Raw genomic sequence first — 27,192 nt, 5'->3', positions numbered from 1 at the left:
TTTATTTCATCCAACATTTTTCAGAATTTCCCGGTACGAACAGTATAATTTCTATAAATATCGATTGCGACATTTAACGAAGTTATTTAATAAATATTATATTTTGTCCTGAATGTAGGTCAAATTTTTTTACATTGAAATTCAAACTTTTGCAAATTTTATACATTAATAATTAGCAACAGATTAATGTTAATAATATTGGGATGATTTAAAAGTAAAACGCGAGCTCTTGTGCCCATTTTTAATTACGCGCGTGTCAGTTAAGCTCATTAGTAGAGACACAAATCAATATTCAATTCAGCGGATAGACCATTGTTTAGTGATTCCAAATTGAAGGAAATTGTTCCTGTTTTTATCACAGCAGTGATTTGATTTACCTTTATTGACTTCCAGTTATTAATTAACTAATTTATGTACCAAAAATAGGAATGGTTGCATTATTATAATAGGAATATGAAGCACAAAGGATAACTTATTTCTTAACAGAGATCTTTACCAGAAAGCCTTTTCGTACAAGAAACAATAAAAAGAGAGAAGGAAATACAAAAAATAAAAAAAGGCATTTATATATAAGATATATAGATATATACAAAACATATACAAATAGTATAAATAAATAAACATTTCATATCAGAAGATAAAAGTAACAGAAGATGTCTCTTAAGTCGATTTATAAATGCAAGTACACTTATACTCTCTTTGTAAACAGGGGAGTGAGTTCAACAAAGTTGCATCTTGGACAGAGAAGGATTTATGAAAAAAATGTGTTAGAGGAGGGATATCAAGAGGATTTTCTGTAATACATGAGTGATTAGAAATGATTCTGGGGGAGGAAAATTGAAAACGCTCAAGTAGGTACGGGGGAGAAGAATGTTTGAACATACTGTACATTAGCGTTAAAACATGCATATTCCGGCGGAAGCGGATGGGCAGCCACTTTAACTTATTGCGGAATTCAGAAATGTGGTCGTATTTACGCAAGCCGAAAATAAAACTGATGCATAAATTCTGAAGCCGATTTAATTTATCGAGCAGCTCATCAGTGGCATCTAAGTAGCAAACATCACCGTAATTGAGTAAGGAAAGAAAAAGATGTTGTACTGGAATAATTTTAGTTTTAAAAAGAAGAAGTTTTGCAGACGTTTGAGAGAATGTAGAGTAAGGTGGATTCTTCGACCAATTTCATTCACTTGAGCTGTCCACGACAAGTGACAATCCATTAATAATCCTAAGTTTTTTAAACGATCTAGAAACGAAATTGTAACCTCATCGTACACTATACATGGCAAGATGTCAAAATTAATTTTGTTACACATTTGCCTACTTCCAATTATAATTGCCTGAGATTTTTTTGGGTACACTAGCAGACCGAAATCATTTGCCCATATATGTATTGATTTTAACTCTTCATTAATAGCCTCGATAGCTTACTCAAGTGTAAATGGTGGGGTATGCCTATAGAGCTGCAAGTCATCTGCAAAGGTAGGGAGAAGAATTAGTTTTGGAAATATTGTCTATGAATATAGAAAAGAGTAAAGGATACAGGACGCCGCCTTGTGGTACCCCGGCATATGTGTCATTCCAATCAGAGGAGCTCTCATCGGATTTCACCATCTGCCGACGACCTGCAAGATTGAAACCATTTAATAACAGCTGGAGATATCGAGAGAGAGAGGAGAGGATTCCTAATAAAATTTCAAAGTCGACCGAGTTGAATGCATTACTGAAGTCAAGGAGAACTAACATGGTTAATTTCCTGTTATTCATGGCGTATCATCATCTTTTACTTTAAGTAAAGCAGAACTGGTACTATGATGGGGTCAGAAACCGGATTGAAAGAGAGATTATGGCGGAAGAGGTGGTCAGAATGTTGTTTATGAATAATGAATTAAGAATTAAGAATTTTAGAAAGGATAGGGAGAATAGAGATAGGTCTAAAGCGAGATGGCAGTTCAGGTAGCGGGATAAGTTAAGCCGACTTCCAAGCTGTAGGAAATGTTACTAAAATTAAAAATATGAGGTAATACAGTTAAGAGAATGCTATGTATTGGTGCAAGCATGTCAACACTGATTTCATCAAAAGCTATAGCTTTGGAAGAAAAGGATAAAAGAGATTTCCGACATCTTCTTCTGTTATGGGACATAAAAGAGTTACCATTAGGTGGGGAGGTGGAAGCTAGTTTCATTAAAGAATACTTGTTACGAGATAAAGGCACCGACACCGGAGGATTGGAGAAATTATTATTTAATTCATTTAAGTTAATTTTTTGGAAGGATTTACACTTGGAACGAAAACCCACACCTAATGAATTTAGGAAGCTCCAGATTTGTGAGCTTGAAGTATAGCAAAAAGAGGAGAAGATATAGCGACGCTTTGCATCCCTACACATTCTATTACGCAGCTTTTTATAGGCGGCGTGTTTATGAAGCGACTGTCCTTTCTGAATTTACGTTTGGCTTTGTCTGGTTTGGCCATTAAGGATTTAATTAATATAATAACAGAACTGAAAAGGTTTCGATGTTAATATTTCAATGCTAAAACTTTTGAAAGCTGCATCTGTTATGAAATCGTATCTGTTATGTGAATACGACCGTTTATTGATTTAAATTTTGAATAAAATCTTCCGCCGTCAGCTCCGTATGCGTGGTTAATTGAGTTGGGTTCGAATGTATATCAATATGTGTCTTTTAATAACAGTCCAAAAAGAATTATCTGTGGTGTTACATTATTATTTGTGAAGAATCATTTTGGCATATTCACATTCATTTTGGCAATATTGCACAACGATGTTATGTATAAAATTAAATTGAAGATATAGAAAAGCAAAATTTTTATTTGTGTAACTATAAGTAAATAAAGTAATGAAAAATCGAAGAAAATAAAATTAAACAACCAAATAAGTTTCGAAAGTAGAGATGGCGGCTTAACTGCCAGAAAGCAATTTTTTATTTTCTTTGTGTTTGATATTAGTGCATCTAAAATGGATATATGAAAAATTAAATAATTTCTTCCCACAATATTGTTTCATGAAAATTTTATAAGTCATATTTTGCAAAATTTTGAGGCTTTATTTTGCGAAAACTTTATATTTGAAATTGACATCGCAAAACCGTTGTTCATTTCACTGCCCCAGGATGTACAAACCAAAATGGCATCCACCTACATAAGTATGCGTTTGCATTAAATGAAAATCCAACATCAATATTACGAAGTTTCTGGCAATATTGCCAGTTAATTTATATATGACATAAATATAAAAGAATATAGATTCTGATTTTAATTTCTAGACTTCTGAGTCTACAAATCGATATAAATAGATACATTCAATTTACCGATATTCGTCGCATCTATGTATTTAATTAACTAGTTTCTGGTCATATTTTTGGGGTTTCTTTTTGTTTTTTATCTTAAAAACGAAAACATCCCGTGAAAGAAGAAATACGTCCTTTCATTGTTACATTAGGAGCGTCGATAATCTACGGAGCTTTAATTAGGAGAATGGCGGACACGGTTGTATGTTCAAAAATAACCCAATGATCTGTTGTTCATTCAGCTAATTAACTATAAATGCATTGTGTATTGCCTTCGGCTATAAAAGGGAGTAAAGATAATATGAATACAGACAAAAAGTAAGAAAAATGAGGTTAATTCCGTTTTGTTATTGATAGATATACTTTGAGTAAGGAATAGGAACTACGTACTATATAGTCTGGGTTAAGATTAGACAAAGTTAGACAATTTAAAGTAAAATACGTGAAAAAAAGGGAAAAATATATATCAGCACTAATTTGATTTATGTAACCTGATTCCTCCTGAAGTGAAACTAGATTTAATATACCTAACTTTTAGATGACCCTAATTATTAGTTGCAGACGTCGTGGAAAAATACAAAGAAGTAACAAATCAATAGTCTTCACTCTATTTTTACTTTTCTTTTTATACTAGCTTCGTTTCTTACTATGCTTGTAGTTGTAATATCGATGTAACATATTCACATGTTTTTTTTTATATTTGCTGTGTGAAATTTTCTGAAACGTTTGGCGATATAATGACAATAGGATTAATCAATATTAGTAGAATTATTGTTGTTGTAATTAGCAGATAACTTTATACCTAACACTCTTTATATATGTATTTAGAACTAACATTCCTTTAAGAAAAATAATGTTATTTATATTTCAGTAGGAAAACTCTTAATTAACCTTCTTATTTTTTGTTTGTTTTGTTTTTAATTAGACTAATGGGATTTTTTGAGATAGTGAAAGTAGGTAAAATTGATTGAAGAAGAAACCGGGACAATAAAAATGTATTGTTAGTAATCGCTGAATCATTTACCCCGCGTAAATTATTACGTAACTTTTTACAATATGGAATGATAAAATACAAATAGACACAAAGTAGCAGTGATGCTAACAAAAATAAAATTGGCTAATCTTTTAAGATCTTATGTATTTACTTAATGTGTGAAGATTTAAAGATAAAAAAAAACTGGAAACTGTTTGCGTTCAGTTCTCATATTAATTGAAAAAGAAAATACAGGCCAATTGCGAACCTCCTTTTTCGAAGTCGGTTAAAATAAAGTAAAATAAGAAACTGAAAGCAGACGCTTACACAGAATTTGGAAATACCACAAACTTGTTCCATAATGTTATACTATTTCCTTAACGTCCTTATTTTAGTAATAGGATTATTCACATAGGATATAACATGGCTAGCTGTATAGAATGGTTTAATTTGGTTTTAAGAACTTTACTAAATAAGTAACAAAGAAATAATAGTAGTATGCAACTAGCGCCATCTATTATATTTTTTGAGAAACCCACCTGTTGTGCAGAAATTGGAAAATTTTAAAATTTAAAAACATGTTCCTTCTATGTAAAGTATAGAACTAGACAGCAATAAATATCATATACAAATAAGTAGATTTCTTCTATAAACATTAACCTCTTGTAGCGTTTGACACCAAGTTGTGTGGAGTAAAAAGAAGTTATTAGACTAACTCATAGATGTCGCTTATCTCAAAACTGTGTATTAATAAAATGTATCCCATTTATCCAAATTTAGGTTTTAAGAAAAATATATTGATCCAATTTCTCAGGAGAATCTCACTCTATTTTACATGATCGTCTCGTATATGTCTTTTGATCTGTTTGTTCATCTATTGATCCATCCATCTATCTATTTACCTGTCTATGTAACTATCAATCCATTTATTTGTCTATCTAACCAATTACGTATCTTTTGATATTGTTAGTAAACTAAATTATTTTCTTTTCTGTATAATAATCACTAATAACCTCGTCGTTTCTTAATGATTATTTATGTACATTGTCTTGTGCTTTTAAATAACCGAGTATAAACTTTAAACTTATCAATAAAGAAAATATCAACCAGAAATGAAAATTTAGTAAATGAACTTCAAAACAGTCATAATTAAAGTAATCTTAAAATTTTTCATCGCAGCCGATTTAATTTAATACATAAAACAAAGTTTTAATTAATTATTCAGAGCCTACGGCTTTTAGTACTTAACGTAATCAGCAATACAAGAACACTCACTTTGTGTACTATTTCATTATATTTAATTACGACAGGCGGTTTGTATTTTGGGTATTAAATAATTTCACGTTTCAAAACAAAAGATTTTATTATACTATTTATCGATGTATTTAAAATGTAACATAAATAGATAGAATTACCCTGGATGAGTTCGAATACAATTCATTTATTTAAGAATTTTTTACATTCAACCAATGTTGAGCTACCACTTCACCAGATTTAATATTACCAATAAGGAGATAGCATTTTTGCATTCTGCTGATTAAAACATTAAAAGGATTGCAATATATTAAATTAATTAATATAAAGATAATAAATATTATATCGTCAGCTTTTATTACCTCGATTGCGAAAATGACATTACGAAGTTGTATCCTAATCTCATTTTGGTTACAAAGCAGCAGGGGCGTTGGTGTCCAACCTAAGTGCAGATTGGAAGTTGAATGTTAGTTTTTAGAAGGGTGTTGTATTTATGCTGAACACAGTGGAAGCGGTATATGCCTTATATGACTGACCAGTCAGTCGTAATGTATATACACAATTATATGTAGTGTGTTATTAGTTTTGTGAAAAAAGTTTGGACCCTGACCACGTAGTCTTCTGGTAATTAACAATATTAATGTTATTTTTTTAATTATCTCTCTACATCCTGTATTTTTTGTATGTAAATTTGTAAGCTACAAAATCACTTTACATAATTTTTGCGAACATTATGAAAAATCAGAATACACAGTCTTCTGCAAATGCATAATCTAACAGAATAGAATTTATATTGTATACAGTTTATTATTTTTTATATATTAATGGAAACATCATAAAGTTGTTTTGTAAACTTATTTTACACAGGCTGTTCGATCACATATGAAATAACAATAGAAAAAGAGAGACACTGAGACTCTTAAAAGAGATAAGAGAAATGAAGTACATAGTTAAAATATCTTAAGAAGAGAAAAAGATTTCTTAATGACAAAAGTAAAAGATATGATACCTAGCTAATATTTAATTGAAGTTTCTCCATCCTCTAGAACCTCTACTCAAGTTCAAACCTCATTGTCAGTAGTTCTCAGTGCTGTTCTATAGAAAAGAAAAAGCCACTAAACTTCGAAAGAAGGTTGACAAGTAAAGAAGTGAATGGATTGAACCTTTGAAGAAAAAACTTGAGAAATGCGAAATCAGATTAACGTGACGCGTTCGGTAATCCTGACTGGATGCTAAAGGAAGCGTTAGTACTAGTACTTGAGCAGTCATTTTCGAGCGTCAATTATTTTAAATGAGGGCGCTGATTAAATTTAGGGAGAAAAAACTTTTTTATTCTTTCTAATTTTTGGTATTTTAATAATTAAATTATAAGGAATACTGTATTTATTGATGATTATAATATTAGATCTCTGTATTGATCTCAATGTCAGGTCATTATAAAACATGGCGAAATCTTGGAGGAAATTTTGGAAAGACTATGACGTAATGGAAAAAAAGGAATGATATTAAATATCGTGTGCAGATCATTTCAACAATACCAGATAAATACGGTCGGTTACCTCTTCTCCCAAAAATTAATGATAGTATTACATAAGACTAAATTCATATAATGTATAAATATTTTCAAATAATTGCACTTAATATTCAATGGTAACAAAGTTTATAAGAATTTTACTTGATAAAGAATTAATTCTCTTTATGAACTTCGCAAGTAGTTTTTTTATAGAAGAGATTTTATTTTGTTAAACATAAAAGTTGAGATCAAACAAACGAGTTGCTTTTAAAGTTTTTTGCTGTTGTTTTTTGCATAAAAATATAAATGTTATGTCTTGTGATATGACGAGGTTCGAGTTTATTTCTAGATTTTATTTTGTAGGTGTACCTTTTTTATTACTGTGAATGGCTTTACGATTTACATATCCCCTGAGGCCATACAAAAACTTGTCAATTTGTAGGGTTGTTTACCAGGTACCTATGTAAATAGTCCATTAGTTTCTAGTTTACCTTGCCCGAACTTCCATTTATGACTGAAATTGCTACAACATTTGTATCAGTACTATGTACAAGAAATTATCAATCTTACATAAATCAACGCGTTGTATAACGTTTTTAAGATGCAATTTTATAAAAAAATATTTGATTACCCCAACAAGTAACAAAAATTAAACAAATTTATTTCTGAATGACATGAGGATCCTTAGAAAATATAGGGATATTGTATAAAGAAATTAGGTTTTATTATTGATTACTTTGTTTTTTTTCCATATGTCATAATTATTTTAAGTCATATTACACAGTATTTATTCATTTATTTTTTAAAATGTAACTTAGTATAACCCTCTGAAGAACTTTTTTATTCAAATGAAATTATATATACACGATCCAGTCATTAAAAATATTGAAATGTGGTCTATATTGCGACGTATTTTTAACAAGAAATAAGATTTATATGTGACATAGCTATTTTTGTAGTAAGCGTTCTAATTTTCAAAAAATCTTGAGATATTACTAACAAGAATCTGCTGATGGTAGGAGCACATGTGACAGGAGATTCTAATGAAGTGAGGATACTAAAACGAAGGTTGAATTGAATGTCTGATTTTTGTTAGGAATGATCCGTTTATTGTGATTAGGTAAAGTTAATCAAACTTTTGCGGTCGCAGCCCTTACGGAAACGGCTGGCTACGTAATATCTAATAGTTGTCTTTAAAATAGAACATTTTAAATCCCATAAGTACGTATTATATTATGTCAGTGCCTGGTGAGACCAAGCTAGGGAAGAAATTCATTCACACATCGTACCAAAAGACCAAAAGTATTTAAGAAAGACAAACTGTACACATATTGAATCACTAAAAATAACGTATATCCAAAAAAAGATATATTTTTAGCAATTGAGATTTTATTACAGACTATATATTTTAGTTTTTAAATAATACTGATACATCTAACATCTGCCTACTATTAAATTCTGTATCAGGGATGTTTCTTCTGACACAAAATGTGGTGATGGATTCGGTATTGTGGAAATAAAAGTCATTTAAATCAATAAAACATTATTTTGAGAAAATTTATCTTAATCTCTGTGTAACTCGACGTAACGGGAACTTTTTTACCTATGCATGCGTGCATTGGTACAGTATATTTAACTGTGGCTGCGTTATCACAAAAAATATATATTTCTAAGCTATTGATTGATTGACTTGGTTTTAAACACATAAAGAAAGATTGATATGGATAGAGAGATTTTACTTCTTTGTTAACGTGTTGGCTTAACCACCAGGGTTCCCTTTGTTTAACAAATCTTTGAAATCCTACTTTATAACTTATGATCCTCATACAAATATATTAAAATCTCGTTTCAGTGATATGACAGCGCGATGGAAACTTAATTTTAATATTTTAGTTATCTGTTATTTACATACAATATGCGCATTGGTTTTTAGTGGAATGGTTTTAAAAAATGCATCGAGTATGATACCTTTAATAGTAATAAAGGTAGTTTTAAGCTATAACCTATCTGCACAATGCGACAATGACAGTTACTTTACAACTAATTAATTTTCCCAACCCATCCGGCTTAAACACTTCCATTAATAAAATTTGCAAAAATATTGTTATTTTTTAAAATAAAAACTATAATCAAATTATTAAGTATTACTTTTCAGGAAAGTAAATAATGAAAAAGAGTACTTTTTAACTTGTCGTAGAACTCGCCACCGAGTCACACTGATAAAGAAATATTAGTTTTAAAACTCATCGAAATTAGTAATCGAAAATTTTGTTATATCATGTGTATAAAGAATAGATTAAAGAAGAATTAAATTATAAAATAATTAGTGTACAAAACTTAGACTAATAAATAAATTATAATATATTATTATTAATGTTTGTGATAACATATCACGAAGGAACCTTTTATTTTATACATATCTGTTTGCTCTAAACGTCCGACAGCATCAGTACAACATTAGTTAAGTCATTGGACTTTCAGTATTATCAGACTAAAGAAAACCTTTAAAACAACTGGTCAGGGGTGACGCTAAACGGCGGAGTATCATTATATAAATGTTATTAATAAATTCTTTCTACGATTCCTCAATTGGTATACACGGAAACTGTATAGAATCATGTTGTAGTGCTACTTACTTGTTTTACTTGGTTCTGTCAATCTTCAAGCGAAAATTAAAATGAAATACTCATCTGTTGACATAGTTTTTAGACGGAAAATTAAAAAGTTTTTTCTAAAATAGTTTCCCTTTTAAGGAACTTTCGTTACTTCTATCAGTAAACTAACAAAATCGCTTAATCTGATGATAGGTACGGACATCGGATTTGAGTCGGTATTGAAATTTTTAATTAGCTTAAGCAGTCTCTGTTCCAAAGCTGAAGGGTTTTAAAACTTGAGAGAACAGATCGTGTGAATACTAAAATAAGGAGATTAATTAAATATCTGTTTATATTAATGTGTTATAATTTGGATTTTGTATTAAAAATAGATTTCGAAGTAGCTAGATTTCCTGATTGGACTTTATTTAATGTTATAGTTATGACAACAATGGGACATTTAACCCTAACCGTGTAGTATTTAATTTAATCCTCCCTCAAAGGAAATTCGTTGTGGAAGCTGCATTGAAAACGTCTAATTAACAACAGTGTCTCGCACAGGAATGCTTTGAGGAACGTAAGAATTTATCCTTGTATGACACTTTCTCATTTGGTAAATAAATTAGTTTTATTAATATACTTAAAATATATTTCCAGAATTCCAAATCACCGCCTATAATAGATATTTCTCATGTCCTAGTAATAAATATTTAAATAATAATCAATCAAATCGGTCAATATTTTTAAGAGACGTGTGTTAGACGTGTTCAGGATGAAGATCTTTGTTTAATTTTTCAATTACATATAATGTCAATCACTTTTAAGTAAAATTTTTAGGGAATCTCGTAATACCAAAATAAACAAATAAACGTGCAATCGATATATTATATTTATGAATTTATTTGTAATACTTTCAAGTAAGTATAAATTCGATTGCTTTCGTTAAGTCTAAGTTAAGAATTTGATATACAATCGTCTGGGTGCATTTTAACGTTTTCACTATTTGATTTATAAATTACAGCTAACTAATTGCTTTAAAAGAGAATTATCATCTTGAGTTATATGCCTTAAATATTATTAGCTTCTAAAAAATATGCTTTTTTATGCCAAGGGGGGCAAACGAGCAGACGGCCTACCTGGTGGAGGTAGCTACCACCGCCAACATAGTTTTCGGGGTGGGTTGCCAACCCTGTTTGGGGAACAGGGAAAGGACAACTGGCCCTCTCACTCATCGGACGAAACGCAGCCATTAAAGACCAATTCACACCGATCTTCTGTGAGAGTGGTACTGCCCTGATCGAGTCAGCCCATATTCGAGCTGCAGTAACTTGACCACAGATAGGCTCTACCACCTTGAGATGCTATTGATATTATAAAATATTTAATTTTTTTGGTTACAATAAGCCGAAATAACTAATGACTATGAAAAGTATCAAGTTAAGATACTAATTAAATCGAAATTTATCACAAAATCTGATTGAATCAATTTAATTTGGTTCGAATAATGTATGTATTACTGTAGGGCTGCTAATTTACGTTATACGTTGCGAAAACCCAATGCATAATTTTTTTAAAAGAACGAGGGTGGTGACTCTAGAGCTTTGAACATCAGCATATAATAACTCCTACACACAAAAAAAATATTGAGGAGTAAAAAATGTAATAATTCAATGTAGAGCCCTACTTGCAGATGTTTCATTCTATAACTTAGAATTGTTCTTAATAAAGATCAGATTGGGAAAGGTTTCCTATTGTGTATTATAATAATAAAGTTGGTTAATAAGTTTCTTTGAGAAATATATTGTTGGAGTTAGGATGAAAGGCCTTTACTGTTTGTATCTAATTTCAAGTAATAGTTTTGCAAATTTAATATGCTATGCAAAATATTAAAGCTAAAGTAATAATATTAAAAATATTTACAAAAATTAACTATATAGTACAATGTTAATATATAAGCATATAACTATGAAAGTAATCTTAAATAGTATTTTTTTAAATTAAGTTCAAGTAATAATACAGCTAAGTTTATAAGTTATATTTTGTAATAGATATTCATTACGAAGACATACATACATACCTAATAACCAATAATATACATACATACCCAATAACTATAATTGGAGCACCAATAATAGTTTAGTTTTTTTAAAATTAACACTGTTTTATTTAGACGACGAAGATATTTTATATATCGATTTAAACTAAAAACAAATAGAGTAAGTAAATTTTTAGTTTTTTTTAAAAATGAAACTAATTCTTATTCTCTTAATCGTATAATGAAGCGTAAGTGGTTTCGTGAGCGATGTCTTTATTTTTGATTTTTTATACTGTTTCTTTTTATGTGACAGGTGGCAGACGGCCTACTTGGACCATGGACGGCCTACTACGACCATGGACCTGCGTTGCCAACCTTGATTGATGAGGGAAAGGGAGGGGTGGGAATAAGGAAATGGCAGGAAAGGGTGGGTATAGGAAAAGGGCAACCGGCTCTCTCACTCATCGGACGAAACGCAGTCATTAATGACTACTTTACGTCGATCATCTGTGAGAGGGTGGTACTACCCCGGTCGAGCCAGCCCATGATCGAGCTGTAGTTACTTGACTTACTAGGCTTTACTACCTATGAAACTCTGGTTTTAATAAAGCGTTTATAAATTAAATACCTAATAATAAATAATATTGTGAGTCATGTATAAAAAATTGTAATCCTTAAACATCCTAAAATGATGCTCCTTTCTAGTATTCAATACATCTACAACCTCTAAACAGTAGGAATTCAACTGGAACTTTTAGACAGTTGAAACGCATTCTGTTTATAAATTATATATATCGGATTTTATTATAAATTCATTGTTTTAAAGACAGGACGCCAGCCTCGCTGACGTCTCTAATGTCACTTGTTTCAGTAAGTTCCAGATATTTTAAAATGAAACTTCAATTCTTCTAAATGTTCTTGTATTTCTCGAAGGTTCTTTATGCTCCGCACTCGCTGAACTCTGCAGTCCGCTGTCGTGCGTCCAGACGTCATATTTAAACCAGAATTCAAACATAGTTCTATTCTCTTTGATTTCGTTTTACTTTTAACAATAGTAACGACGACCAATAAGGTGTTATAATAATTGGTGCCAGTTATTTCCATGTTGCATCCGTCATTGAAGCTGCTTGCGCCGATACGGCCATTCTGGCAGGCGGTGCGTGCTCTGCACCTGCCTGGTGATATGTTCTCTCTTGCTTAGCTTTCGTTATGTTCTCGTACCCGTTGCAGGTCTCGTAGAGTATGGGCCAGGTTCAAGAATTGATGCTTCATCTTCCGAAGTCATGCCGATACGGTTATACTGATGCGTGCTCTGCATTGTTTTCTGTGATAACAGAGAGATACTTATGTAGTCTAGGTACTTCCACAGTAAACCTAGATAACTTTATATTGTTATAGTTATGGTTAACAAATTTGTTGTTGTCGTATGGGTTACGTTGTTTATTACGACTCATCGTGAGACGAAATCATAATATGAGGTCCAATTATTTAATCTACTTATGGCTTTGGGGCGTCACACGAACATTCATAACATATGTCATAGGACGTCTCCATCCGCCTACAACATTATTTATTTTTTTTTTTTTTTTTTTTTTTTTTTTATTTGTTTGGCGTAAGACGTCTCCACCCGTGTACAATATTTTTTTAATTTTTTTTTTTTTTTTTTTTTTATTTGTTTGGCGTAAGACGTCTCCACCCATGTAAAATTTTTTTTTTTTTTTTTTTCTTTCTTTGTTTGGCGTAAGACGTCTCCACCCATGTAAAATTTTTTTTTTCTTTCTTTGTTTGGCGTAAGACGTCTCCACCCGTCTACATAATTGTTTTTTTTTTTTTTTGTTTGGCGTAAGACGTCTCCACCCATGTAAAATTTTTTTTTTTTTTTTTTTTTTTTTTTTCTTTCTTTGTTTGGCGTAAGACGTCTCCACCCGTCTACATAATTGTTTTTTTTTTCTTTCTTTGTTGGCGTAAGACGTCTCCACCCGTCTACATAATTGTTTTTTTTTTTTTTTTTTTTTGTTTGGCGTAAGACGTCTCCACCCATTACAATTTTTTTTTTTTTTTCGTAAGACGTTTCCACCCGTCTACAATATTATTTTTTATTAATTATTTTATTATTTTTTTTATTTTTTTTTTTTTATTTTTTTTATTTATTATTTTTTTTTTTTTTTATGGTTCGGATCCGCACGCCAAATGCATCTTTTATAGTAATATATCTCAAACTGAGTGTTAGACAATCACATTGCTAGCAATGATTAATGGTAATGCGTTTGAATGAAGCAATTTGAACAAAATGAAATACGCTCACCGGATAACTATTAGGTAGGCGAACCGTCCACCTAACTGCTTGCTTAGTAATTCTGTGTCGTCCCTCAGATGCTGTGAAGTCTCATCGTAGCTGGTCATGTGCCACATTCGTAGCTGGTCATGTGCCACATTTCGAAGTCATCCACGGTCTAAAATCACTTTACAAGATATTAATCATTCTCAATTATTTTCTGGATTTTGTATAGTTCACAAAATTTTAAATATAGGGATATCCGATTTCTGGGGTTATATTTTTATTATTACAATATCTCCCTTCTGGAATCTTTTAATCGTAGCTCGACCTCTCAAAAACCTAGCTTTGTATCTTCTCTCCGCCTCGACCATCCTGTTTTGAATGTGTTGGTGCATTACTTCGATTTAAACGGACTGATTGTTGAATTGTAATCTAAACTGTCAAAGCATAATTGACTTGTTCGTATGTGCAAAACATCGGCAAGGATACTAAATTTTCCACATGTATTCTTATCACGTAATAAATCTGCTCCGGTTAATATATCAGTAGTCGTTTCAAAACCTGGAACTATAGAAAATTATTTCTACATTAATAACTATTTAACTATTCATTGAAATAGTAAGGTCCGATCTCAATCCACGCAAATAGTTTACGATTTGTTTTCTACACCCAGAGATTTCATTTGCAATTGATTCTTGTATAACGCACCACTGCGATCTTGCATTTTATTTAAGAGTACATTTACCAGTTGGTATTAAATTAAAATTCGGCGTGATCTCCTTATTCCCGTCGGAATCACGATTCAAACGCATGACCACGGTTAGCAGAAAAGGAACAGAAATTAGTTATATTCGCAATAGATGTATTTGATCAGGATTTTGGAGTCGAGTATGCTTTCGTTTGAATTACAGCATCGATTTTGTAGAGGCACTGCCGTGTGTTAACCAGACATGTTGCAAGTATTATTATGAAGAGTATGTCTATTGTCGTATTTAAATAAAGCAATGGTCTCAGTAGTTTGATATTAAAATCATGCAAGTTCTTATAGATCGAAAGTGTACCTTTATACTCAAGTCTTCCCAAGGCCTCCCTACGTCATCTCATGGTATTCTTAAGGATACAGCAAGGACCTGTGGTTAGCTCAAGAGTAACACGCGATTAGTTCAGAGGTACGCTTTCCACATCTGTGGTGTAGACTTGTCTTCTCACGGTTCCACAAGGCATCCCTACGGAATCTCATGGTTCTCTTATGGATACATCAAGGACCCGTGGTTAGCTCAAGGGTAACACGCGATTAGCTCAGAGGTCACGCTCTCCAGATCTGTGGTGTATAATTGTCTTGTCACGGTACCACAAGCCTTCCCTACAGAATCTCATGGTTCTCTTCAGAATACATCATGGACACGAGGTTAGCTCAAAGGATAATAACAAATGTTAGCTATAGTCTCACGTAATGCCTCTTGTGTAGATGTTGCAACTAACCAATCGTCTGCACACTTTCTAGCTCGCTCCTTTAAAAGGCTTTAATTCGAATGTCGTAGTTACTGATTTGGTACGTATTTACAGCCGTAAAGATGCGTTTGAATCAATCCCGAACACACACACTATCACCGGGATCAAAAATCTTGTTAGTAATTTTAATCGTATCCCTTGTTTTTTTTTTAGTAGCAAACGTTCGGTCACGCTCTGCATTGTTGACATCATTTGCATGAAAAACTGAGGAGCGTTCTTCATTACGCAAGTTCTCCGGATGATTATTTTCTTGAGCTGGATCAGGATTTACAAATACACTAAGACCGGCAGTAACTGATCACAGGAGCGATCCCACTTCTGATATCGGATTTTATTATAAATTCATTGTTTTAAAGACAGGACGCCAGCCTCGCTGACGTCTCTAATGTCACTTGTTTCAGTAAGTTCCAGATATTTTAAAATGAAACTTCAATTCTTCTAAATGTTCTTGTATTTCTCGAAGGTTCTTTATGCTCCGCACTCGCTGAACTCTGCAGTCCGCTGTCGTGCGTCCAGACGTCATATTTAAACCAGAATTCAAACATAGTTCTATTCTCTTTGATTTCGTTTTACTTTTAACAATAGTAACGACGACCAATAAGGTGTTATAATAATTGGTGCCAGTTATTTCCATGTTGCATCCGTCATTGAAGCTGCTTGCGCCGATATATACTATATAAAGGTTAAGAAGATAAAATGACAATTTGCGAAGTGAAATACACACTCGATTCTTTAACTAATATCGATTTTTCATTCTAGTTTTTATAAATAAATCTTTAATTTCATGTAAAGTTAATCACTTTAGAATAGAAGAAGATATGAAGACAAAATCAAAGAACGGTAGCTAGTGACCTACAAAAGGACAATTTGATCTGTCAATTATTCAATCGTAAATCAAGCGAGACGACTTTAATATAAAAGTAATTACATAAAATATTTATTAAGCAATTTTTTTTAACTATAAACTATAATTTTAAACGAGAAACTTTAGAAAAGATACACTCTGGCAAAGGCCTAATATTAATTGATAACAAAGTTTTATTACATTAAGTTGCTTGGTGACAGAGACTTATTTACATATTATTAGTTTTTATAAATTTAAATTTGTTCTTTATATAATTATTCTGTGTTATTTGTTTTGATAGCAAATAAAATATTACATAATACGTTTTATATTAAGGTCTTAACTAACAGTAAATAAATCTAAATGACACACAGACAAACCGTACTTGCAGCGAAAGGAAACAAAAGAGGAAAATAAGAATTATACTGAGTGAACGAATTTCTCATTAGTGAAGTGTCAGTCTGTACATACTGTCTGAAATTGTATTGACAGTTGGAACATTTCATTGGAAAATACCTCCAATACTATAATAAATATCGGGTATTATGTGAAAATAGCACTTGCAATTTAATAATAGGAGAGTAATATATGTAATAATAAGAGATTTGTAGTATATAAATAGAATATGCAACGAAAGTTAGTCCTAATACGGCAAGTCTAGTTCTGAGTGAAACCATTAAGTTTTAAATTGGAAGTGCTATATAATTATATTTATGAAATAGTTGAATGACGTAATAGTTTCAAAATTAAGATGGGATTTTGTGATTAAGGTTGATTCGCAAAATGTTGATGTAAAGTACGACATAAAAATGTATCATTTATTTATTAGAGGCAATGTAAATTAAATTAGTTTTCTTTTACCAAAATTATTTCATAAATTACTAAGTACAGATGACATACTTGAAACGTGTTAGAGAGATCGTTCAGTGACACAATAACAACAGTATAACAAGTGAAAATCTATTCACAATGTTTTATTTCGTTAACATAGTAGTTCCACTTAATAGCTATTATCATATAAATAAGGCTCGAATTACATTCGGCTGTATTATATTTAATCAATAAATAATTAAGAAAATTGTTTGATTGAAAGGATTCAGGATATACATATTAGATAGATGAAAATTTTGTTCAATATCAAAGTTTCTGTAGAGGATAACATGAAATGGTTTTTGGTAACATATAAATAAATAAGGCCTGTTCCTGAAGTTTTACTTTAATAACCATTTTGAAGTCCTGTTTTTAATAAGTCCGAATAGTTAATTTATCGATTTTTTATTAAGAGCATCCTCTTTGTAGTCGCTCGACCTTATTAATAAACTTATATACACGCTTTCAAATACTTTAACATTTCATTTAAATAAATTTTTGGGTAATTCAATTAAACTAACCGATCGAAAGGTCAAAATAAAACGTTGATTAATTTTTTAAACATTTAATAACTTAAGGTAATGCACAGAGTAGGTCGCAATAAAAATAATAAAAAAAAACCTTTGGTATAAAAAATACATTGTGTGCAATTAAGTATATTTTGGTATTTTATCAAAGCTATGAAAACAACTAAAAATTACAATCCCGAATCATTTTATATCCTAATTGAATGTCATGTAACGATAAAATATGTATTTCGTTTTGAATTTATATAAAGCACAGTTAAATTAAATATCACTTCATAACAATAGCACATAAATAGAAACACTACGAACTAACAATAGGAAGTACGTGAGTAACAAATATAGTAAGTTTCTCTCACCATTTCCTATCATTTGTCACATTCATACCGATTGTTCGAAATGTTATGTCATACTTTAGGTTACATATAATGATTTATTTTTATATGTAAAAAACTGAAACTACTACTTAAAGCAGCACCTTCAAGAATCAGTTTTTGATGTCTCGTACTAGTTTTTGTATTCCAATATACCTACATAAATTTTAATACAAGATTATATCGTAAAAGTCTGTTTGCAATTTTCTCGTAAAGGAGTTGTATATAGCCGTACCCCTTTCATACAATCCCGTCTAAATTATAACATTTATATGTGGGATTATTTATATTAATCATATTTAATTTATTGCTTTGTTAATATTCAAATTAATATGAATGAGGGGGCATCGCAGCTCGACAGAGAGGCTATAATTTAAGACATTTATTACAGATAAACATTTCTATAGAAATTTTACAAAACGCTAGTCATTTCTGGACTAAGCTTCCGGAGAAATTGAGAACTATTAAAGGCCTTAAAGGCAGGGAATATTTAATCTTTTAACTAAGATTTCTATTTAATGACAGATTTAAGGCTATACGATATTTTATATTTGTATAAATTATTAGTAAAAATTAACATTAATTACATAAGAACAATTTCTTTATAATGATAACAAAAATTATATATAAGTCTTTTAGCTTATTTCTTTATTGCGTTTACCAGTATTTACTATGGCTTGTTTTAATTCTGACACGGAAGATCTTGATTTTGACAGGAGATATAATGTCAATAGCCTCTGACTCTTTAATGTTACATTTTAACTTTATATACCAAAAGAAATTGCTGCGCGTCTTATTGTTAATAGGAACCAGATTATTATATAAGAATTTAACCTCGAAGTTAAGATTTCATTTGTCATAAAAAAATATCAACAAAACAATAATAGTAGGGAATATAAAAAAGAAGGTGCTATATCATGTGCAGTATTAACTCTTACTTTTTAATATTTTTGCCTGTATAATACTTTCCGAATCTCTAAAACTAGTGCAATAGATTGTAAATTGTTATTTTAATAGTAGAGGAAAATTTATAATAATTTGATAATAAATCTTCGAAGTTATCAGATATCAACATCGAGAAAAACATTTCAATTTCATATTACATGAGTAACATGGTAAATCAGTCCAATACTTTCATTCATACCATCTAACTGGAATTGAGAGCTGAAATAAATGGTTTTATAAAGTGCACTTTGTGGTTGACTTCGTTTAGATTTAGCACTTGCTGTTATTACGGACCATTTGAGGTTAAATTTTTTAAATCAAATCTTTCAATTGTTTCTGTATTGACATTCAACTAATGAGATCTAAGATTTTCGCGAGTTTTATTCATTTAAATGAAGCTAATATATTTCGGATATACTACGCGGATTTTATTATTTTAAAAACTACATAATCCCGACGTTTCGGTTACTTTTCAGCAACCGTGATCACGCGTAGTATATCCGAAATATATTGGTTTCATTTAAATGACATTCAACTAGTTTTTCACGACAAAGAAACTATTGATATTATATTATAAATAAAAATAGAAGTATACTTTTATTTCGTCATATTTAAAGATCAGTTTTAGTGACATACACTTACATTGTATTAAACATTATAATTTTACTGGTTTCATTATTGAGCTGGTTGAAGAAATACATTGTGTTTTCGTAATATTTTTTAAATGATAACTAAACGTTTACGAGTGTAAGTAAAAAGTAAGTAAGGGTATGAATTGTTATTAGATGATTTGTGAATACCATTTGTTTGTTAGGTAATAAAAAAAATATATATATGTAATTGTTTACCAACAGTTGCTTAGATAAATGAGTCAGAAGGCAGGATTTAAAGATTCATTTCTTCAATTTACTATTGGTCTAAAGCGTTTGTGTTGAACCGTCAGTTCGTTTTAAAATATATATTTTTTTATAATATTTTTGTGATATTATATATGATGTACCAATGGTAATAAATTTATATAGTGAAAGCAGAAAGCTGATAAGAGTCCTTTTGATGTATAACAAAATCATAGAATTTTTGCACCGTAATACTGAATGCAACTTAAATATTATATAACGCAGACATATTAAGTTTTGAACGTCGTGGTCAGTGCATAAATTCTGACCAATATTACCCAGTTTAAGAGAATCAGGTTTTATTACGTAAACAATATTATAGTCATATGTTTGTATTATAATAATGTAGTGTAATAAACTTTTGGTGATTTAATTTTCATACCATTCTATATTTATTAGATTTTATGTGGTTCACTTTTGTTTATTGACAGTTTGAATGTTCTATTTTAAAATATTTTGTGCATAAAAAATGCATTTTTAATTCTTTAAAAAGCAATAAGGTTTTAAAAATATGTGTTAAATGGTAAACTGTTTTTAATCTGACAAAAAGATCTGAAATAGTTGTTAGAACGAGTACTAAATTTAATTTTGTACAAACGAGATAAATAAAAAAAAAATTACATTCATAACTTTGCGAATGCCATCAGTGGCTATGCTGTCACGTAATAAGCACATAACTAAGCAAGTGCCTTTGTATAAAGCGCGGCGTAGAGAACCGAGAAAAGTTAGTATTTCCAAGTGAATGGCGTATGTTGTAACAAAATTTAATAAGATGTACCGTAATTTTTATATAGTTCTGCTAACCATGATTTTCACGTCAGTGCGAGCTTTTTTCTTATATGGAGGTAATTATTTGTTATAATATCAAAATCTATGACCAAAGGTTGTTGTGCATTTTTTTAAATATACTATAAACGGTGTATTTTTGTTATGCTTATATAAAACACGAAAAAGTTCTAGAGGTTTTGGACATGGGTATTCTCGTCTCTTAGGGACCGAAACATTCTCGTATATGATATAAGATTTTTTTTTCATTGTGGGCTAAATACTCAGTTTGTAGTATATTTTTAATTATGTTAAAACTGAAATCGGTTTTGACGACATTCATTATCTGTTTCGTTGTTTTAGAGCTGTTACAATATATTCTGATTATTTGCCATGTAAAATTAAATTAACAATTTCATATTTTTTTTAATTCATTTATTAAAAATATGAATACCAAAATTGTATCATCAAAAGGAGAGCTGTTAGTTGCTCAATGAATATTATTTAAAACTTTACTTCCTTGTAATGGCTTACTAAGTAAATTCATCAATGTATGTGTCTTAATTAAATCTCATATAATTAAATAAATTAATATTTTAACATGTCTCCCTTTCTTTACAATAAAACTACATTTAGATAATTAAACTACGAAACGCATTTTATATATTATAACAATAACTTAGTGGCACAATTTCATTTAATAGAGAAACTATTTGCTGTTTTCAAACCGCACGGAACAAAATCCCAAGTTATTAGCCGGAGGATGGAATTGTCACAATTTATAAGGATCTGTTTGATAGTGCGCATACTAAAAGTTACTCTTTAATGTCGATAGAGTTTCATTAATTAGTTGTTTCAATAATTTCATTGCGGAATTTATTTAATGAATCGTAAAGTTTATATTTTATACTTTTTAAGTTTTGTCTGTACATAAACACGAGTATATGTAGTAGTGTAGGTAGCCTGTAACTGTTGGAATTATTTTAACTGTTATTACAGAGAAACCCTTACACGCAGAATTTATACATCCTTAGTGTTTTTATAAGTATATATTACTATTAATTTGTAATTTTCAGAAAAGGAGCCCTTATTATTTTGTATCAAAGTATGTCCATTATATTGTTCACCTCGGAGGCGAGACGATGGTAAGTACAATTTTCAACATCTGATTAATTTTATATTTTTTATGGGTTCGGTACACCTCAGACCGTGATGAATATAATAATTCGAAGTCTTCTCAGAATATCATTATCATATTTTGTATTTAGTAATATGAAATAAAAATTAAAGGGAAAAATGTTGTGTTTATTGAACACGTTCTAAGAACTTACGCTTCATGATGAGATTCTTTTAATTTTGACACAACTTTTACTACAATGGAATATAACAGTAACTTTCAACTGTGTTTTAGAATGCTTTATTAAAAATTAAAGCCTCAGCACAAAGTATGAGATTGCTATTTGTATTCTCGCCCGCAGTTTTAAAATTTATTTATCAAAATAGTATTTTAAGTTAGAAATAATATAATATGAGTTTTCCATGATGTCGATTATTGTAAGCGGATTGCCTAAAACCAATTTTCCGTTACCAACTTTTGTGTTATTATTTTCCTTGCCCTTAGGACTGTTAGTCAAGGGATAAAGAGGCTTTAATGGAATGGCATGAACGAGAATATTTTTTAAGGAAGTCCGAGTATTTTATTGTAAATACTGAATCCTGTGATTTGTCACATTTGAGATTTGTTTATCTTTTTTTTGCATTAGGTTTCTGGGAATGGATTGTCGCCTTAAATATCTTGTACTGTCAGTTGAATGAATATAAATTGTTATGATTATAGTAATTATATAATAATCGAAATGAAACAGGTACAAGGGACTCTTCACATTAGAGTATGTGTTAACACTTTAGTTCGGTTTAGTTAGGCATTATGAAACCGGAAAACAAAGATACATGAAGTAATTATACGTGAAATATGTATTGAACAACTTATTAAATATAATAAACTCTATTTATAACATTATTTTATGAGATATTAATAATATTTACTTTATATAAAGATATTAATATTTTATTTAAATAATTCCGATATGAATATTTTATATTAGATATAGAGTCGTTAATGTTTACAGATGCGTCGTCCCTGATTTACGTGGATGATCCACCATACATTGAGCACCACAGTTACCACCATGAAATACCATACCACTTCGATCCGTACTATTTCTGTAAGCCAAAAACCACGACCACAACAACGACAACCACACCAGCGCCCACAACGACCACGGAGGAACCAACTTGGATATGCATGGTCTGTAAGACTAAATGTTCCAAATATCCGGTTAAATATTAAAAATCTTGACCTTAATAAGACCAGTGTCTTATTTCATTTTTTTCACGGAGATTCATATTCTTTTAAATTTTAATGTCTCAACATGTTCTTAGCAACAGGTCGATGTATGCGTATTATTGTTGGATTTAGAAATGGGGAAAATAATATAGTGTTCATACACAGAGAGATAATTCTCTCTTGACTTAAGCTGCATAAACTGTGGAGGTCTATCAGTAAGAGATTTGGGAAGAAATGCGTCATTGCATTGTTTACCTAATTAAGTTTTAAAGTTGAAAAATATCAGCTGTTTTTATACTTTAAATATAATATTCTGTATATACGAGTGGTAGGTCAGCCTATGCGTCTGTCTATTGGCATAAAATTGTCATTAAAGACAGCCAATACTCATCTCCATTCATATATTTTTAATTTTAACTTTTAAACTACATGAAGTTTAAATATTTCGAAATGATTTTTACGGAGAAGATTTACTTTTTTGTTTTTCCAAGCGAATTGCCTTCTTTGTTTGAACTTCTAAGCAAAGAGCCATTTTTAATATCCTTCAAGATATTTTAAGTTACCTTCTTGTTCTTATTCTGTTATCAAATCATAAATATCTTCAATAAGTTGCTAGAAACCAAATGTTATATGTATAAAATTAGTTTAACCATATAACGTCCGTGTTTCGTTACTATTAACAAAATATTTATACAGTAACAGTATTCAACAACTTAAAACTAAAATCTGACTCCTTTATTTTTTTCATCTTATGTTGACAATTATTATATAACAAAAGCAGGATAAACAAGATATATTTCAACTCTCACTTTTTATAACCAGCGGGACTAGTTAACTTGTAAAACAGGTAGTTTTATGTTAATACAGGTCCTGCATAATATTTGTTACACAATATAGGAACACTGGATATATTTACAAATGATAGTACGCAGGTTGTTTTTTAAGTACAATCAAAACACAAGCAAGCGATTGAGAGTAAAGGTATATTTATTTTAAGTGCTTAAAATTTTAGTTTAATTCATTTATTATTTTTGATATGGTAAGGTCCCGAATTAAGTAATAATCTATTTAGTTAGCATCGCAAAAATATCTTTGTTCACGTTTTGGTCTAGAAAGAGAATGCTCTGGGTTATTTTAATCCTGGATAATGTTATGATATTTAGAACGTTACTATTGAGGAAAGAAGGGATTCTAGGGATAGAGTTATTATAAAGTGATAGTCTATTACTCACACTCTTTAAATAACTTTGTTTTAATAACTACTTCAAGCCAATCTTTTGTCGCAAGGAATTATTACACCAATTTAGTGAGCCTTAATAAAAGCAGTTTATAGTTACAGCCCATCGCAGCTACAATTAGTAGTTGAGATGAAAGATTCAGCTCATTAGGAAATCCATTTAACATAAAATAAATATATTGGGTTACTGATAACAATTGATAATTTATCATATCTATTTCTTAACATACAATACTTAATCTTACAATATTCAACCCTACCAAACGTTAAATAATCATTTGTTTTACATCACTGATATCCAAGTGTGTGTTTATCGTTACGTTAAGTGTTACATAGTCAAAGGAACGTATGTTCCTCAAATAATACACTTTGAGGATAATAATTGTGTTTGTTGGTCCTTAAGATCAAAGCAAGACATGGTGGGACTGGTTATTTGAGAGAACCTAATTATTTCATGTTGCATTCAATTCACTAGTGCAGTTGTATTTATAGCAAGTTATATTTTACTTGATAGCAGTCACTGAAAGGTTAATTTTATATTCCGTCTTCCATCATCATTGCGACAAATAAATGGTAGGTTTAAATCTTTATATTTATTTTTATAACTGAAACTATTTCAAAATTAAAATGTAACATGTAACATGCTTGGTATGAAAATTTAAATTTGGTAAAATTTCTGATTTCCCGGAAGCAAACGCGAATTTAGCAGATCATATTTGATCCGCACAATTAAACCCTACTGATATGATAAATGCAAAATTTGTGAGCATAAACGAATGTTTGTTTCTCTTCCATTTAAAAACTACAATAAGTAATTTGCCATAACGTTACAGTGATATAAATTAGACATTACCTAGTGTTTCAAAACAGTTCATACATTTCCCTCTAAGCCCAATTACAAAGCCCATAATAAAGGTTAGACGATCAGAAAACTATATAATCTGATTTTGTTTTCTAGTTTCAAGCTCAAAAATGTTAGGCGTAGGAATAATTAATTGAAACCAATATGTTAATATCTAAATATGATTTTGTTATTTTTAATTGGCATTAATGTTTTTTGACCAATAATTTTAAATAAATAAAAAAAAGTAATGAACGGATGGTTGCAGAATTTGTTGGAAAAAATTTACACTCTGTTCCTTATTTATGTATAAATACCATTTTATATATCACAGTAAGCCTAAAAGTTTTTCAAACATTGTCATTTGGACAAATGTGTCTTTAAGACTATACACTTTTTACGTTGAAAAATGGAAATATTAAAAAGTAAAAGATTAAATAACTGATATTATTATGAATTATTATTATGATATTATTATGAATATTAATAAGAAATACTTTTTTGTTGATGTCTGAAAATATTCGCTTACCAAAATGAAACGACTCAGGAAATGTTTTAATGTTAAAAAAGTAGAAAAAATATAATCAAAATACCTTGTAAAAATTACACAAAGACTTTAAAAATATAAAAAATTCAGATCCCCTGATTTGTTCAATAGATCTTATACTAGGAATATTAAAAGAGTATATAAAAAGCGTCTAGTATTAAATTCCCTAAGGTTTTGAAGCATTCTTACATTGTTACAGAGGGTTGTGAAATTTATTATCTTGCACTGTGTATGTGTTTTGCCAAACTCTCTTCGTAGCTGGATATTTTAATTAGAATTGAATTTTCCGATGATGCCAGGATAAAATCTACTTTATTCATCGTATATTTTCTTAATTAATAAATGTATTTTGCTTGTTTATTATAATAAATTAAGTCTAACCATGTGTCTAATAACTATAATTTTCCATCTATTCCTAGGTGTTATTCTAAGGTTTATCAGTTATTAGGACCCTGAATTCTTTCCAGCGACGTTTACACATTTTTGTTCATATCTTTTCTGACTAGCATGTTTGCGGACATTGTAAAGTTTTATATCTTTAAAATATATTTCTAGTTATAATTTTAAAAATATATTTCTAGTTCCGTCTGACCTCTTTATTAGCACTGCACTAATGTATTTATACTTTATTAACTAAAACTTTTGACTTTACAGATATCATGTCAAACAGGTTGTTAGAGTTATTTTTAACTATAAGGACAGAAAATTTTATAAAATGTTATTTAAGACTCGCTAAGGACACATCTGTATTCCATTCAAGTTCGAATATAAATCAAAAGACAAAGTTAAAGGTACGGTTACACTCGCCTGACTTCGGAAGCGAGAAGCGAAATACGATTTAATATTTAAACTTAAATAGTATTAAAATATAGTATGACAAAAATAACATGAATTAGGAAAAAATATAAAAAAAATATAAATCCTTTTTTTTCAAAATAAATAACTTCTGTTATAAGCGTATTAAATAACCATAAATATGTAGTTGATTCTGTTGAGAAAAATTTGACTTAAGACTGAAAATGTTATTTTTTTTTATCTAATATTAGAAATGGAGGCTTCAATAAAACTTTATTCTCTAATATAACTCTTGTATATTTAGAAAGTAATTTTTAATCCGACTTTTCGACGGATGTTTTTGTTAAAACAATGATTTATCTAGTTTACTCTTTGTTTACACTGCTGACTTTGATGCTAGTCTATTTTTCATGTCCGAAATATACTCTCTAACTACTAATTTTGCAAATCTTTATTTGTCCCATATACACGCAACAGTCAGACATGTTTATGTTTTGTAAAAGAACTGGTGTCTATAATTGACTTCCTTCCTCTGTCGTTTCAGTCGCCAATTTAGTTAACAGACATTTTAGTAGATAAAGACTATTTTTGATTTGTCTGTTGCTGTTAGTCTTGGTTAGCTTTGGTTGAGTAACCGGAAAAGTAATTAAATAATACCGTACCATATTTTCTTAATATGTAAAATTTTGATGTTTCTCAAGAACTGCCAGGGCTTTCTATTCCTTGATATATTAAT

At 30.1% G+C, this 27,192-nt stretch overlaps 1 protein-coding gene and 1 long non-coding RNA gene across 2 annotated transcripts; one reads left to right on the top strand and one right to left on the bottom strand.

Moving 5' to 3' along the window:
• Window positions 1-14,231: 14,231 nt before the first annotated feature.
• Window positions 14,232-16,136, bottom strand: LOC133319336 (uncharacterized). The gene is made up of 2 exons (XR_009752982.1): window positions 15,021-16,136; window positions 14,232-14,526 (listed from the first exon to the last, which is right to left on the bottom strand). It is a non-coding gene; the product is annotated as an uncharacterized LOC133319336 (long non-coding RNA).
• Window positions 16,137-20,681: 4,545 nt separating this feature from the next.
• On the top strand, window positions 20,682-23,039 carry LOC116771484 (uncharacterized). The gene is made up of 3 exons (XM_032663327.2): window positions 20,682-20,769; window positions 21,766-21,834; window positions 22,819-23,039. Exons 1-3 carry the CDS (start codon window positions 20,697-20,699, stop codon window positions 23,037-23,039), a joined length of 363 nt encoding a protein of 120 aa, XP_032519218.2. The 5' UTR covers window positions 20,682-20,696.
• The last annotated feature ends 4,153 nt before the right edge of the window (window positions 23,040-27,192 follow it).

The sequence above is a fragment of the Danaus plexippus genome, chromosome 17 (genome assembly GCF_018135715.1).
Source record: "Danaus plexippus chromosome 17, MEX_DaPlex, whole genome shotgun sequence".
Taxonomy (NCBI): domain Eukaryota; kingdom Metazoa; phylum Arthropoda; class Insecta; order Lepidoptera; family Nymphalidae; genus Danaus; species Danaus plexippus.
This window is presented reverse-complemented; position numbering and strand designations above follow the sequence as displayed.

Bases quoted from the DNA above. Each gene is read 5' to 3' on its own strand.
- LOC116771484 (XM_032663327.2), top strand. From the start codon at position 20,697: ATGTACCGTAATTTTTATATAGTTCTGCTAACCATGATTTTCACGTCA. The intron at 20,770-21,765 runs GTAATTATTTGT...TGTAATTTTCAG, and splicing joins AGCTTTTTTCTTATATGGAG to AAAAGGAGCCCTTATTATTT. The intron at 21,835-22,818 runs GTAAGTACAATT...TAATGTTTACAG, and splicing joins ACCTCGGAGGCGAGACGATG to ATGCGTCGTCCCTGATTTAC.